Source organism: Felis catus, chromosome C1 (assembly GCF_018350175.1).
Source record: "Felis catus isolate Fca126 chromosome C1, F.catus_Fca126_mat1.0, whole genome shotgun sequence".
Lineage (NCBI taxonomy): Eukaryota > Metazoa > Chordata > Mammalia > Carnivora > Felidae > Felis > Felis catus.
In genome coordinates, this window is record NC_058375.1 from 107,031,014 (window position 1) to 107,046,495 (window position 15,482).

Consider the following 15,482-nt stretch of genomic DNA (forward strand, 5'->3'; position numbering starts at 1 on the left):
TTGGATTCAACCAGAGGGATAGCCATCAGTTCTTGAGAGTGGCAGTGAGGGGCACTTCTGAGCCTCCAAGGCTGCTTCCCGGGCCCTGCCAGCCAGTGTGCTCCCATTCTCCAGGTTTGCCACTGTAGGCATGCATGGAGCTGAGGGTCTAATAAATGTTTGCTCCTGAAATTACATACATTTATAATCCCAGCAGCACTACTCATTTTCTCCCTTTTTCTTGTTCCTAAAGTTTAAATGTCACACACTCCTACCATCTCACTGATGGAACTTCTCCCACATCACTCCCTCCAGACCTTATTAATTTAAACACTTCTCTCCTTTCCATCTCTCTTCCTGCACTTCACAGACCCTTTAGTTTAACTTTCCTTCTGGAGGCTTCTGTCTCCTTCCTCCATCTTTTCATTCAGCTCTTCCTCTGCGTATTTTGTTCATTTGCCTCCCGATTCCTTGTTTCTTAATTAGGACACAGAAATAGTTTATCAAAATAAATACAAGTACCTTATCACACAATAGCAATTTCCAGATTGGATCAACACTCAGATTTCACAGGAAAAATCTGTCCCTTTACTGAGAGTTGCGGGGCTTCAAATAAATACACCCCTCATCCTCTGTCTCCATCAGGCCTAAAACCTCTCCACTTCCCTTCTAAGTGTGGGGCGGAGAACTGATCTGCTCTTATTCCTGATCCAGAATGAAGATTCTGTCCACAGAGCTGGGTAGTGTTGGCAAAAGAACTGAGGGTAGGGGCAGAGTGGGATGACACAGGAATCACCCAGGGTAACAGGAACAGAACATTTATTTTTTTCATGACCTCAGGCACAGGTGCTGACAATCACTGGCAGGTGCAGCAGGGAGGGGGCTATGCCATCCTGGACCAGGCAGGGAGAGCTGGGACCCTCCCCGGGACAACCCCAGCTCAGCCTGAGCAAGAGAAAATGGGGGGTGCAGGAAAGGCTGCGTCCTCATGGGGTGGGAAGGATGGCTTTTTCTGGCCTTTTGGATTCCCATTTCCTCTAGGAGCTCTTGTCTCAGCATCAGGATCCCAAGTCAGCAACCACCCACAGAGCCATGGCCACACCCGGAGCCCCCCGACTGCAGCCCACTGCCACCATCACAGGAGTCAGAGCTGTGGCACCGGCATCCATGGGATCCGTGGCACCCACGGTGGCTCAGGCAGCAGCCCCCCACCCCCCGGAGCTGGGGTCACAGCTGCCCCCGGAGCCTGGAGCACAGCTGGCGGGGGCTGGGGGCAAGCACTGTGTTGGGCTCTTTGGGGGGCACTTGGGCGATGGGGGGCACGTGGAAGGAGGCTGGCACTGCTGCTGGCTCTGCTGGCAGGACATCGCGGCAGGAGGTTGATCTGGAACAAATAAAAGAAACATTTTTTTATGTGAACACAGAAGCTTCAGACAAAAGTCCCTTCCCTCTGGGTTTTGTCAAACACTTGTCCCCATGACCAAGCTGCTTCCTAAGCCAAGCTGTGTGGGACGGACATGGGGACACGGAGTGGACATGCACACTAAGACACCAGATGGGTCTGTGTGCACCCCTGACCACATACTCAGAACAAGAATGGAAGGAATCCTGAAGACCTGTGGCTTTGAGGGTTCACAGCCCCCTGACAGGTGCCTCAGTGGCTCTTTCCCTCACCACCACCCCCTCCCCCACTGCTGCCCCTGTCTGGGTCCCCTCCTGCTGGTTCTGATCACATCTGGGCTTGTCTTCCCAAAGCTCCCAGCTGAGGGGACACTCACCAGATACAGAGGAGGCAGGATGAGGCTGTTCCTGAGGATGCTGCGGGTGAGGAGCTCAGGGCAGGAGCACTCTTATCCTGTGGCTGGGTTTGTCATGCAGACTGGAGCCCTCTGCTGCTTTCACAACCAGGGGAGGGGACAGCCTGGCATGGTTCCTAGTTGTCTACCTCCAGTGTCTTCCTGGGCATGACCCTAAAATTCTTCTAAGGTAGAACCAGGATGTCCTGTGACTACCAAATTACTTCCCACTTTAGTCTGCTTTGGACCAGCTGCTGTGCCCTTATTCAGTCCTTCACTTCCATGCTTTGACATAGGCTCTGTCCCTTTTTAGTACATGCAACACTAATAATACAGAGAGATAATACACATTTCTTCCCTTAAGTACCTCACAGATCATGGACAATCACATGGAAAAGCAAATATATTGCATCTGATAACATAAATGCTAAACAGAAGTGTTTCTTAAGACCTCAAGCCTAAGATCCCAGGTTTTGGAGGTCAGTCCCCCATTGCACCAGAAGGGTGATGTTTTCTGGAGGTGACAGCTGAACAAGGTCATTGTCCTGTGAGGGTGTGATGGGTAGGATAAGATATGGAGGTTGGGAGCCAGTTCATGTCTAAGAGGGAAAGGTTCCTAGGGGGACCTCCTGGTTCCCATATGGTAGTAGGGAGAACAGCATAAAAGTTAGAGTGGAGAAGGGACCAACAACTTTTGATGGGACAAGATTCACAACTGCTATTATTAGGAAGAAGGGGGAAGAGGGAAATGGGGAGGACGAGAAGTAGGAGGAGGAGGGGGAGGAGGAGAAGTAAAGAATAGATCCACCTCTTCATTGTTGTTCCATGTGTCCACATCTCTCAGACTGTGGGATATATACTATTGATTCTAACACTGTAGAAGGTGATAGAAGATAGTGGCCCATGTGCTTGGAGGAACTAAGGAAAAACTATGCAAATGATGATAATGAATCATTTTGCAAACATGATTGGTAATTGTGAGGTTGATGGTGGTGGAGGTGGTATGTGGGCCTTGCTTGATAGCATAAACCTCATAATGGCTAAGCTTTATGTAAACTGAATACTATCTTTCCATTTTTTAAAGATTCATTTTATTTGTAGAGAAAAAGAGAGCACCAAGCAGGGGAGGGGAGCCGAGAGAGAGGGAGAAAGAGAGAGAGAGAGAGGGAGAATATCTCAAGCAGGTTCCATGCTCAGTGCAGAGCCCGACATGGGGCTCAATCCCATGACCCTGGGATCATGACCTGAGCTGGATGCGCAATTGACTGAACCACCCAGGCGCCCTTATTGTTCCATTTGATTTAATTGTGATATTACACATATATTCCTCAACAAATTTTATCTCAAATATGATAATAAAATGGATAATATACATTATATATAACAAAAATAAAATTATCATTGAGACTTCAACATTCACATATTTAAATTTAATTAAATTAAATAAAACTTCATTATAGCAAATGTAATATATTACATTTTGATTTGTTGTTAGCTTAAATACCCATTTGTAGATACTAAATTCATAGGCTATAGTTTTCTTTTTCTCTCCAATCCACAACTTACTCATTCTGAATCAGTGATTCCTAAAGTTCTTTGAAGATCCATGTGGGAGCCTAGATGGTCCTGGGGTACAGAGCTGGGTGCTGGCAGTGGGGAGGGGAAAGCAGGGCACAATTGCTGTCCTCTCTGCTTCAAAGGAGATCCCAGTTTGTCTCTGAGTATGATTTCACACAAGCATACAGTTAGGACAACAACAAAGTATTTACATTTGTGATAACTGAACCCTAAGGCTAAATGTAGGTGTTATAGGGTAAACTGAAGTGGAACTGTCTCAGGGTTCCAGACCGGCTGCAGAGGGAATTAGTATTTTCCATGTCGTGTGGTTCTCCAGAAATTTGCACAGAGGCTATGCTTAATCCCAGCGATGTGGAAATTGAGTTGCTATGGGGCTGCACTTTTGGTGTAACAGGTGTCCCCAATCAATGTGACCCAAGCCACTCTAAAACTTGTCAGCAAAGTGCTTCTGTTCCTCAAGAATGGACTTGAAGATGGCTTCTTTCCAGTCCCATGCCTGAATCCCTGCCTTAGTGCCTTGTTTCCATATCCTCAGATATCCCTCCTTTCCTTTCTCCAGATGAGCTACTTAATCTGGAAACTGCCCACCTCAGGGTCCACACTTTCCTTCTCAGAACAGAGTCCTCAGTCCAAACTCACAGAACACTTGAGCCCACAGCCCAGAGCCTGGGGAGGCTGCATTGAGCTGTGGTATGAGGATGTCTCAGCAGCCCTGACATTGTAAGGAACCTGGGGTCACACATGGAGAAGACACTCACCTGGTTTTATGAGAGGATTTTATGACCTAATAACCTGTGTGTTAGCTCTGGAGCAGGAAGTACTTTATCTGAGGCCCAGCTCCAGGATAAGCTTCCTAAGACAGACATATTAGAAATAACTGAATAAACAAAGAAACAAACAAGGATCAGCCCTTTTCCATGGCAATTAATGACTGATGCTGTGAAAGAGGAAGATGAGATGAGTAAGCTCAAAAGTAGTATTCTGGGAAGATATTTACTCCTGGAGTTCCACTTAGCTCTGTTATTATCAGATCTCAGGTGCACAGATATGGATTGACATCTTGGTTTGTAATATATGTTCATCATCAGTCCATGCAAGGTTCTCTTAATGAATTTGTCTATCTATCTATCTATCTATCTATCTATCATCTATCTATCATCTATCTATCCTACCATTGTTTAAATAGCAAAAATGCCAAAATCCACTCCCCACATGAAAATGAGGACGTAATCACCATTCTGAGTCTTGTATTTACTATTCTTTGCTTCCCTTCTGACATATTTTTATCATATTTACATGCATTCCTCAAAAATATTAAAATTTTTTTCTCTATTTTTAAGTCAGATTTTTTGAGGTATTTATTTTACACAGAGAAAAAAATCATCCATTTAGGTACACAATTCTGTGAGCTTTGACTAACACATACAGCCATGTAAAAAAGCAACGAAAAGTTTCATCACCCCAAAACATTCCCTTGTGACCCTATATAGTGAACCCCTCCTCCATGCAGTCCCTGGCAACCACTGATCTGCTTTCAGTCCTTATAGTTTTGCCTTTTTCACAATGCTGTGTAATTGCAATTACATGATATGTAGCATTTAAAGCCTAGCTTCTTTCACCTAGAATAGTGCATTTGAAATTCATCTGTATTGTTTTAATGTAATAGTACTTCATTCCTTTTTCTTTGTTAAGTAGCTTTATATTGTGTAAATGTATCTTGTTATTATTATTATGTTCTTATGTTTATTTATTTTTGAGAGAGACAGAGAGAGAGAGAGAGAGAGAGAGAGAGAGAGAAAATGCACAGGGGAGGGGCAGAGAGAGAGGGAAACACAGAATCTGAAGCAGGCTCCAGGCTCTGAGCTGTCAGCACAGAGCCCAACATGGGGCTCAAACTCATGAACCATGAAATCATGAGCTGAGCCAAAGTCAGATGCTTAACTGACTGAGCCACCCGGGTGCCCCAAATGTACAGATTATTTTTTAATCTATTTTCCAGTTGAAGGACACTGGGGTTGCTACCAGTTCAGGGAAATTCTTAATAAAGTCACCATAAATACTGACTTACAAGTTTTTCTGTAAATATAAAATTTATTTCTCATGGTTAAATATCTAAGAATAGGGTTTCTGGGGCAAATTATAAGGGTATGTTTCATTTTTTAAGAAACTGGCAAACTATTTTCCAAAGTGGTTGTACAATTTTGTATTCCTACTGGCAATGATTGAGTGAACTAAGTGCTCCACATATTTGATAGTACTTGGTATTATCAGTTATTTATTTATTTATTTATTTTCAACGTTTATTTATTTTTGGGACAGAGAGAGACAGAGCATGAACGGGGGAGGGGCAGAGAGAGAGGGAGACACAGAATCAGAAACAGGCTCCAGGCTCTGAGCCATCAGCCCAGAGCCTGACGCGGGGCTCGAACTCACGGACCGCGAGATCGTGACCTGGCTGAAGTCGGACGCTTAACCGACTGCGCCACCCAGGCGCCCCAGTTATTTATTTTTTTTTATTTTAGCCATTCTAATGTATGTAGAGTGGTATCTCATTTTTCTTTTAATATTTATTTCCCTAATGACTAATAATGTTAAGGGTCTTTTCATGTATTTATTTGCCATTCATATATCTTCTTTGTTGGAATGTCTGTTCAAATCTTTCACCCATTTTTTAACCAGGTTGTCTATTTTCTTATTATTTTTTTTTGAGCATTTTATGTATGTATGTATGTATGTATTCATATTTTAGAGAGAGAAAGAGAGCACAAGGGGGGTAGAGAGACAGAGGGAGAGAAAGAAGGAGAATCTTAAGCAGGCTTCATGCTCAGCACAGAGCCTGATGTGGGTGGGACTTGATCCCATGAGTCTGAGATCATGACTTGAGCTGAAATCAAGAGTCAGATGCTCCACTGACTGAGTCAGGAGTCCCTATTTTTGGAGCATTTTAACATACATTCTAGCCATAAGTCCTTCATTGCATATGTATTTTACAAATGTTTTTTCCAAGTCTGTGAATTTTCTTTACCTTTTCTTAACAGTGTCTTTTGAAAAGCAGTTTTTTGCTTGCTTTGTTTTTTGTTTTATTGTTTATTTTGTCATCTAAAGAGAGCATTATTTCTAAGGCCCTTCCTTTTCTAATTTTTATTAAAATTTCAGTTAGTTAACATACAGTGTAATATTAGCTTCAATCACTACTGAACATTTCCATACAAGTTTATAGCAGCATTATCAACAATACCCAAATTATGGAAAGAGCCCAAGTGTCCATGGATTGATGAATAGATAAGGAAGTTGTGGTATTATATATATGCATACATATACATACACACACACACACATATATATATATATATATATATATATGTAGTGGAATATTACTCACCCATAAAAAGGATCAAAAGCAGGGTTTTAAAATTTTGACAATGTTGAGTTTATGAAGGTTTTCTTTTGAATCACCCTTTTATTGCCATTTCTAAAAATTTTTTTGTGTAACTCAAGTCACAAAGATTTTTTCTTATGCTTTACTCTAGAAGTTTTATAATGTTTTGTTTTACCCTTTGATCCATTATTAATGTGGAGTTAATTTTTATATATAATAATTTTTTACATATAATATGAGATATAATTTATTTTTTAAATATGGTTGTCCAACTGTTTCAGCACCATTCGTTGGAATGACTGTCTTTCCATTCAGATGCCTTTGTACTGATAAATTTCTAACTTTTATTTTTTGTTTTTTTAATGTTTTTTTATTTTTGAGAGAAAGAGAGAGACAGAGCATGAGTGGGGGAGGGACAGAGAGAGAGGGAGACACAGAATCCGAAGCAGGCTCCAGGCTCTGAGCTGTCAGCACAGAACCCGACGTGGGGCTCAAACACATGAACCGTGAGATCATGACCTGAGATGAAGTTGGACGCTTAACCGACTGAGTCACCCAGGCACCCCAGAAATTTTCAACTTTTAATGTTTGTGGGCCATGATCCTCAGCTCCCTGGGAAGCTATACCTTTACCAAGGTCAGAATGACTTCACCAAACTTCAGAGCATGGGCTCTGTTTCTGCCCCGAGCACACATTGTGCATCTGCTTTTTAAACAAATAACCTTAAAGCACACATTTCAAACTAAAGAGTAAAAGTCTCTTTAAATTCAATTCCCACGCCTCCAAAGCCTGCAATCTTGCACATACTAAAAGCTTAAGATAAAGTTTGTAATTTTCTGAAATTTCCTTCATCATGATGGTTAGTAACTCTTGATGTAACAAAAAACATATGTAACCCCTCGTTAAACACTTCTCAGGAGCACTCTCTTCTTTGTGAAGATTGTGTATCCTAGTCAGCTGTTCTCACCTAGACTTGAATAAAACTCTTCCTTTTTAAAAGAAATTCTAAAAGGTTTGTTTAGGGGTGCCTGGCTGGCTCAGTTGGTAGAGTGTGGGGCTCTTGATCTCAGGGTCATGAGTTCAAGTTGGACATGCAGCCTACTTTAAAAATGAAATAAAATAAAGCGCTATTAACAAAAAGGTTTGTTCAGTTTTCATTGACAGTACCTTTGCTCAAAATAAATTAATCATGTATTCTGGGTCTACTTTTGGACCTGTGTTCTTTTCCATAACTTTCTACCCTTGCCTTACTCCTGATCTTAGGAGGAAAGCATTCATTCTCTTAAGTATTGTATTAGGGGTAGAGCTCTTCATGAGGTTGAGGATGCTCCTTTATTAGGTTGAGGAGCTCTTTATTAGGTTTATTTGCTTTCTGAAGGCTTTTTTAAAGCTTATTTATTAATTTTGAGAGACTGAGAGAGCATGAGCAGGGGAGAGGCAGAGAGGGAGAGACAGAGAATCACAAGCAGGCTGCACTGCCAGTGCAGAGCCCTACTCGGGGCTCGAGCTCATGAACCATGAGACCTGACCTGAGCCAAAATCCAGAGTCAGGTGATTAACCAACTGAGCCACCCAGGTTCCCCTTTCTGAGAGTTTTCTTTTTAATCATGAATTGTAATGGATATTTTCAAATGTTTTTATGCATCTATTGAGATGATTATATGTTTTTATTTTCTCTTTAGTCTGATGTGAATGTAGTAGTATCTCAACTATTCCAAGACTCTGTAAAATTTCTGGCTCATCTAAAATTTTTTACATTTACAAAAGAGGCATAATTTTACAAGTTATGAATGGCTCATGTAATGTGCAACCTAAACATAAGCTTTTTTCAGCATATGAGTTCAAGATGAGATCACAATAAATATATTTGCTCAAATCACAGTAGCTGGAAATAACCTGCTGTCTAAATAGTCATTAAGTGGCTCCATGTAATTTCTTGGAACCTCCAAAGGGATGTGTCACATGGTCATAGAGGCACCTATGTCACCACACAGCTCTCATTACCACACAGTGCACCTGGCTCCTCCTGTCCTGACCCTGCCCACATCCTCAGAGTCCACCCTGCCCAGAGGAGTTAAGGAGCCACCCCTCCCCACTCTTCTGCCAGGAAAAGCATCCTCTATTCTGACATTTTCCATAAAATTCTTAGCTTTCTACTTCCACATGATGGTGTTCATGGCAGGGCTTCCTCTATAATGTCTTAATACACGTGGAAGACATCTGGGACTCTTTCAGGATCTCTTTAGGAGTTGCGAGTATTGAGGTGCTGTGGTTTCAGGGTTGGGGCTTGCATTGAAATTCTCATACCAAGAAAAGTCACAAAATGGCATCACGTTAGAACCTGGATCCATATGGAATGTGTTCAGTGGTTGTGAGGAGATACTTTCCATGCCATAAATGCTAGACCCCATCTAAGTTGGTACGAGAATAGCCAGGATCAAATATCCTTAAATTAGAAGATTAGGTGATAGTTTTTCACACTGCCTCACCCCATTTTTCTGAGAGATTCTGAGCCATTTGTCCTGGGAAGAGGCTTCACACAGTTCTGTCCTTTCGTGGTCCTGTCCTTGAGATGAGGGAGAAGAGTTTTGTGTTTGCTTCATTTCTTATTCTTGATGAACCAAGGTTTACCTCTTCTGAGTGCAGTTAAGAGACAATGCAGCAGAAATAAGCAGGGTTCCTTCTGATAGCTCCATGCCCCAGGGTGCTGGGCTCTTGGGGATGGGCTGCTGTCAGCACTGACCCTCAGGGAACTATCCTCTGGGCCAGGAAGGAGCCACCTGGTGGTTGCCTCATTGCTGTGCTTCTGCCATTAAGGACATTGCTTGCTCTGCAGGACTGTGGAACAGCTGCTCTGGGAGACATGTGACGGCTTGTGAAGAGGGAGCTCCTCTTCCTCATTGACGTGGACCTCAGATCAGTGAGCAGCAACTCCAGGACTAAAACAGCCTCTTCCCTAAGACAAGGAAAACCAAGGATGGGCCCAGAGGAAGCCACATAGAAGTCCACTTGCATTTCCAGGGAAGAGGGGAAAATCTCCCTGCTCAGAGCCACTCAGAAACTTTGCAACTTACTCTACCATGAAGACAGATGTGACCCTCCAACCCCTATTGCCTAATGACTCAAGATTAAAACCATGTAGACCAAAAAGAGCCTTTGTACTTGCTTCTGTTGAACCCCTGGCTAAAGCTAAACTATCCATTTTTTGCAGAGATCTGAACCCCTGGACTAGATTAGGCCTTCCCTTTACATGCCCGCAGCACCTGCAATTTCTCCTTAATGGACACTACAGCTGTAATTCACCATCTGTCTTCCTCCTCTCTGCTGGATTGCCCATCGTGTGAGGACAGGCTGTTCTCGCTCCTCTGTCTGCATGCCCCGTGTGGCACACAGTGCCTGACCCACAGCTCATGCTCATTCAAGGTATATCAAACGTAGGAACTGGGGAATTCATGACTGAATGAGATAAAGCGGTGAGGGCTAGCACTAGGAGTATCAGGTCGGTGAGAAAAAACACAGTGGGTGATGTCCCTCTCCTGGCCACACCCCAAGGTCAGGCTGCATATTCAGGAGGCTCCAAGTGTGATGTTAGCATCGCTTCCATTAGGCCAATCTTTGATATTATTGGCCAAACCAGGACTCCACTGAATAGTTACACTAGGACACCAGTTGTAGCTAGGACCCCCCAGGTGCACCAGGAGGGAGAGTAGCCTTATTTTTGTGGCATTATCTAAGGGTCACCTGCCCAGCAAAGCTGATGAAAATGGAAATGACTTTCTATCCCCTCTCTGTGCAACCTCACTGGAGACCTCACGAAAATGATGCCTCTTTTCGCCCTCATATTTTGCTCTTTCCAATCCAGTATCTAGTTGCGTGTTCCCATGGAGTGAGGGAAGTGGCCTCTGAGCAGAATTGAGGATGAGGCTGAAAGCCTGGCCTCAGGGGGTCCAGAGCCTCTCTGGAAGACAAGAGAATGTCAGGAGGGTGCAATTCTGCCCCACCCTCACCCCCACCCCACCCTGAGTTAACACTCCAAAGGCCCCTTGCCAGTTCTTCCTCTGTGGGGAGTTGAAACAACTCCTGGGATCCTGCTTCAGTGTGGGTAAGTTTTACAGTGAGGTGAGGAAAATGAAATACTCTAAAGGCAAGAAACCAGTCCTATAGGTTTAAATAAGACACATCCCCTATACAAAAGACTGCATTGGAAATACCATTTAATTAACTGTGTGTACTGCTTTTTACCAGTTCACAAAAGGCCATGAACATTTTTCTCAGTAGGAAATATAAATCCGTGATATAATATCTTTTAATAGTAAGAATTATTTGCATCATATATAATTACAGTTTGTGTAGTCCTAATTACCTTTCCTTGACTAATAGATTCAAATATGTGAGAAGTTTTGAGTTTAGATGACTTCACTTAGAGAAAGTAAACATTTTCGGTTCTGAACAATTTATTTATTTGTGCATCAACACCTAACTTGGCTCTGCTCCTTTCATTTGTGAAATTCTCTGCTGCCCCCTGGGTACCATGAGGTCTTCTGAGGGCTCCCCAGGGAGGGCTGTAACACCAGTCCCCCACCCTTGCCCATATCTCAAAGCCAAGGGCTCAAGAGGTAGTAGTGGATTACTTGAGAAGGTCATGGTCACAGGGGCAGCCTGGAGACACTGAACAGATTAAATTACATTTTATTACTTGGAATTTGTGTTATGAATTTTTCATCTATCTATGTGTCTGTCTTGGTAGACTTCTGAATACAAGAAGAAAATTCTTTCATAGCCATACCTGTTCCCAGGAGGGTACATGAAACAGAATCTGAACTAAGTAATGTGAGTAGAAGGAAGGAAGGAAGGAAGGGAGGGAGGAAGGAAGGGGTTCAGAAAGGAATGCGGGAAAGACTAGTGTTAGGTTCCCAGCAGTTCCCAGGGGGATGTATGTGGGCAGTCATCAAGCTTCCTGGTTGAACCTTGTTAATTGGACATTGTGCAAGTGCCCAGGAAAAAGGCTGAAAGCCTAGTCCAACATGCCAGGCTGTCCCCTCCCCTGGTTGTGAAAGCAGCAGAGGGCTCCAGTCTGCATGACAAACCCAGCCACAGGATAAAAGTGCTCCTACCTTGGGCTCCTCACCTGCAGCATCCTCAGGAACAGCCTCATCCTGCCTCCTCTGTATCTGGTGAGTGTCCCCTCAGCTGGGAGCTTTGGGAAGACAAGCCCAGATGTGATCAGAACCAGCAGGAGGGGACCCAGACAGGGGCAGCAGTGGGGGAGGGGGTGGTGGTGAGGGAAAGAGCCACTGAGGCACCTGTCAGGGGGCTGTGAACCCTCAAAGCCACAGGTCTTCAAGATTCCTTCCATTCTTGTTCTGAGTATGTGGTCAGGGGTGCACACAGACCTATCTGGTGTCTAAGTGTGCGTGTCCACTCCGTGTCCCCATGTCTGTCTCACACAGCTTGGCTTAGGAAGCAGTTTGGTCATGGGGACAAGTGTTTGACAAAACCCAGAGAAGGGACTTTTGTCTGAAGCTTCTGTGTTCACATAAAAAAATGTTTCTTTTATTTGTTCCAGATCAACCTCCTGCCGCGATGTCCTGCCAGCAGAGCCAGCAGCAGTGCCAGCCTCCTTCCACGTGCCCCCCATCGCCCAAGTGCCCCCCGAAGAGCCCAGCACAGTGCTTGCCCCCAGCCTCCTCCAGCTGTGCTCCAGGCTCCAAGGGCAGCTGTGGCCTCAGCTCCGGGGGTGACTGCTGCCTAGGCCACCTCAGGCACCACGGATCCCATGGATGCCGGCGCCACAGCTCCAGCTCCTGTGATGGTGGCAGTGCGCTGCAGTCCGGGGGCTCTGGGTGTGGCCATGGCTCTGTGGGTGGTTGCTGACTTGGGATCCTGATGCTGAGACAAGAGCTCCTAGAGGAAATGGGAATCCAAAGGGCCAGAAAAAGCCATCCTTCCCATCCCACGAGTACACAGCCTTTCCTGCACCCCCCATTCTCTCTTGCTGAGGCTGAGCTGGGGGTATCCCTGGGGAGGGTCCCAGCTATCCTTGCTTGGTCCAGGATGGCACAGCCCCCTTCCTGCTGCACCTGCCAGTGATTGTCAGCACCTGTGCCTGAGGTCATGAAAAAATAAATGTTCTGTTCCTGTTACCCTGGGTGGTTCCTTTGTTATTCCACTCTACCCCTCCCCAGGTGACCTGATGTACACCCTCTGTCTGCTCCTCAGGCCCAGTGCTGCCGTACAGAGGGTGGTGAATCATAGCTTTAGACTAGAGAAAATGGAAGGCTGTGGGTCTTTTATTCTGTCGTGTGGTGCAGTGGGTGAGAGGAGGGTACAACTGAGCCTGTAACCATTAGTAAAAGGTGAGGTGGATGGGTGTTCCCCTCACATTGGGCTCCCTGACTCCTGTGCTGTCTCTAGCCTCCCCATTAAAAAACAGAATGCATAGTAGGCAGTTACCAGAAAATAGGCAGATAGGCAGTTGTCAATGTGGGGGAATCTGTTCCTTCTAGGGACATTTGTCAGTATTGAGAGACAGTTTTGGTTGTTTCTAGATATCGAGGTGGCAGCATCTCAGACTACTGGCATTCAGTGGGGGAGGCCAAGGCTACAGCTACACATGCCACAGAAGCACCTCACAATGTCCCCAACCCCATCACAGGGAACTATCTGGGTCAAAATGCCAAGGTTGAAAATCATCAGGGTAGGTTAAAGAGCTAGGGAGAGGAAGGAATGGCATCAGGACAGCCAACTCCATCTGCTCAGTAAACATCCCAGAGAAAGCTGACATGACAGAAGAGAGAGAGAGAATTAGAATTATAAAGAATCTAAGAAGTTATGGTTTTGAGAGAGGTGGAGATAAAAGCTTAAGAGGTGTGATAATGTGAAAGTGTGGATTAGGAGACAGGAAAAAGGGTAAGGGGTTGTGAGAGGTGATTCTGGGACTTAGATGAGAAACTTACTGTTGCCTGTCATATGCTTGGAACCCCTAACTGACTTACATGAGCTCATTTAGTTTTCTAAACAACCCATAAGGTAGGTGCTCTTAAGAGCCAGATTATAAATGGGGAAACTAAGAATCCAGTTTTGTACCAGGACAGAGGGCACACAGCCAGTAGGTGGTGTAGCTGATGGGCTGCAGAGGTCATGCTCTGGACCTCCTTGCCATTTGGTCTTCACCAGAGACTTTTCATGGGATCTTTGACACAATGACTTTTTTTCACTTAGCATTTATGTTGGCTTGTTTGTGTTTGGTTTTTATTTTTGTTTTATTATTATTATTTTTTTTAGATCTGCAGAGCAAAAGCCCAGCCATGTGTTATAATTTCAGTAAAACTTAAAAAAAAATTTACTCTTCCATACTTGGAACTTTAATATGAAATTCAATTGCCCTTATGTTGAGATCACCTGCTGAGAGATTAGTCTCACTCTCTTAGACTGTTGAAATACTGGAGTAGAAAGCATTCCAACCAAGCTATCCAAATGGTTGGATAAAGCCAACCAATGGTTGGAAGAAGCCAAGGGAACATCACAGAACCTGAATGAAATCAAAATTGAAATCTTGGGAGAAATCAGTGCAGGGCAGGATATAGAGAGCAAAACAGTAATGCTGTGTAGCACTTTGGGAGTACATTGAATTTAAAAAAAGGTTTTTTTTGTTCTTAGAAAATATCAAACTGGCTATTTATTTTCACTTTAATATCCAAGGACTCAAAGTTTCTAAAGTCTTCAGGATTTAATTTTAATAAAGGGTTCCCAAGGAGTTTGCTGTTGACACATACTCTGACAAGGTGTGATCCACTCTCCAGCTCAGCATAATTTTCTAAGGTGGGAACCACAGCTTCTATGTCTGGATCTATCACCATGAACTACTTGCCACTCAAAACCTTAGAAATTCCTGGGTACTGCTTCCCTATGGGACCAAAACAATATGGTGCCATGATGAAAGTATGCCTCAAAAAATGTACAGGGTGTGGCACAAAAACAGACACTCAGATCAATGGAACAGAATAGAGAACCCAGAAATGGACCCACAAATGTATGGCCAACTAATCTTTGACAAAGCAGGAAAGAATATCCAATGGAATAAAGACAGTCTCTTCAGCAAATGGTGCTGGGACAACTGGACAGTGACATGCACAAGAATGAACCTGGACCACTTTCTTACACCATACACAAAAATAAACTCAAAATGGATGAAAAATCTAAATCTAAGACATGAAACCATCAAAATCCTTGAGAAAGCAGGCAAAAACCTCTTCGACCTTGCCCGCAGCAACTTCTTACTCAACACATCTCCGGAGGCAAGGGAAACAAAAGCAAAAATGAACTATTGGGACCTCATCAAAATAAAAGTCTTCTGCACAGCAAAGGAAACAATCAGCAAAACTAAAAGGCAACTGATGGAATGGGAGAAGATATTTGTAAACGACATATCAGGTTAAGGGTTAGTATCCAAAATTTATAAAGAACTTATCAAACTCAACACCGAAAAAACAAATAACCCAGTGAAGAAATGGGCAAAAGACATGAATAGACACTTCTCCAAAGAAGACATCCAGATGGCCAACCAACACATGAAAAATGTTCATCATTCATCATCAGGGAAACACAGATCAAAACCACAATGGATACCACCTCACACCTGTCAGAATGGCTAACGTTAACAACTCAGGCAACAACAGATGTTGGCAAAGATGCAGAGAAAGAGGATCTCTTTTCCAATGCTGGTGGGAATGCAAATTGGTGCAGCCACT

At 43.9% G+C, this 15,482-nt stretch overlaps 2 protein-coding genes across 2 annotated transcripts; one reads left to right on the top strand and one right to left on the bottom strand.

Moving 5' to 3' along the window:
• Nucleotides 1-1,050: 1,050 nt before the first annotated feature.
• On the bottom strand, nt 1,051-1,806 carry LOC111561964 (late cornified envelope protein 3A-like). The gene is given in 3 exon segments (XM_045034856.1): nt 1,051-1,191; nt 1,194-1,363; nt 1,758-1,806. Coding segments are annotated over 2 exon segments (294 nt in total). The 5' UTR covers nt 1,347-1,363; nt 1,758-1,806.
• A 9,816-nt stretch (nt 1,807-11,622) lies between these two features.
• Nucleotides 11,623-12,875, top strand: LOC101088096 (late cornified envelope protein 3D). The gene is made up of 2 exons (XM_003990655.4): nt 11,623-11,906; nt 12,299-12,875. The coding sequence occupies exon 2, from the start codon at nt 12,316-12,318 to the stop codon at nt 12,604-12,606; it is 291 nt and encodes a 96-aa protein (XP_003990704.2). The 5' UTR covers nt 11,623-11,906; nt 12,299-12,315; the 3' UTR covers nt 12,607-12,875.
• Nucleotides 12,876-15,482: the final 2,607 nt, after the last annotated feature.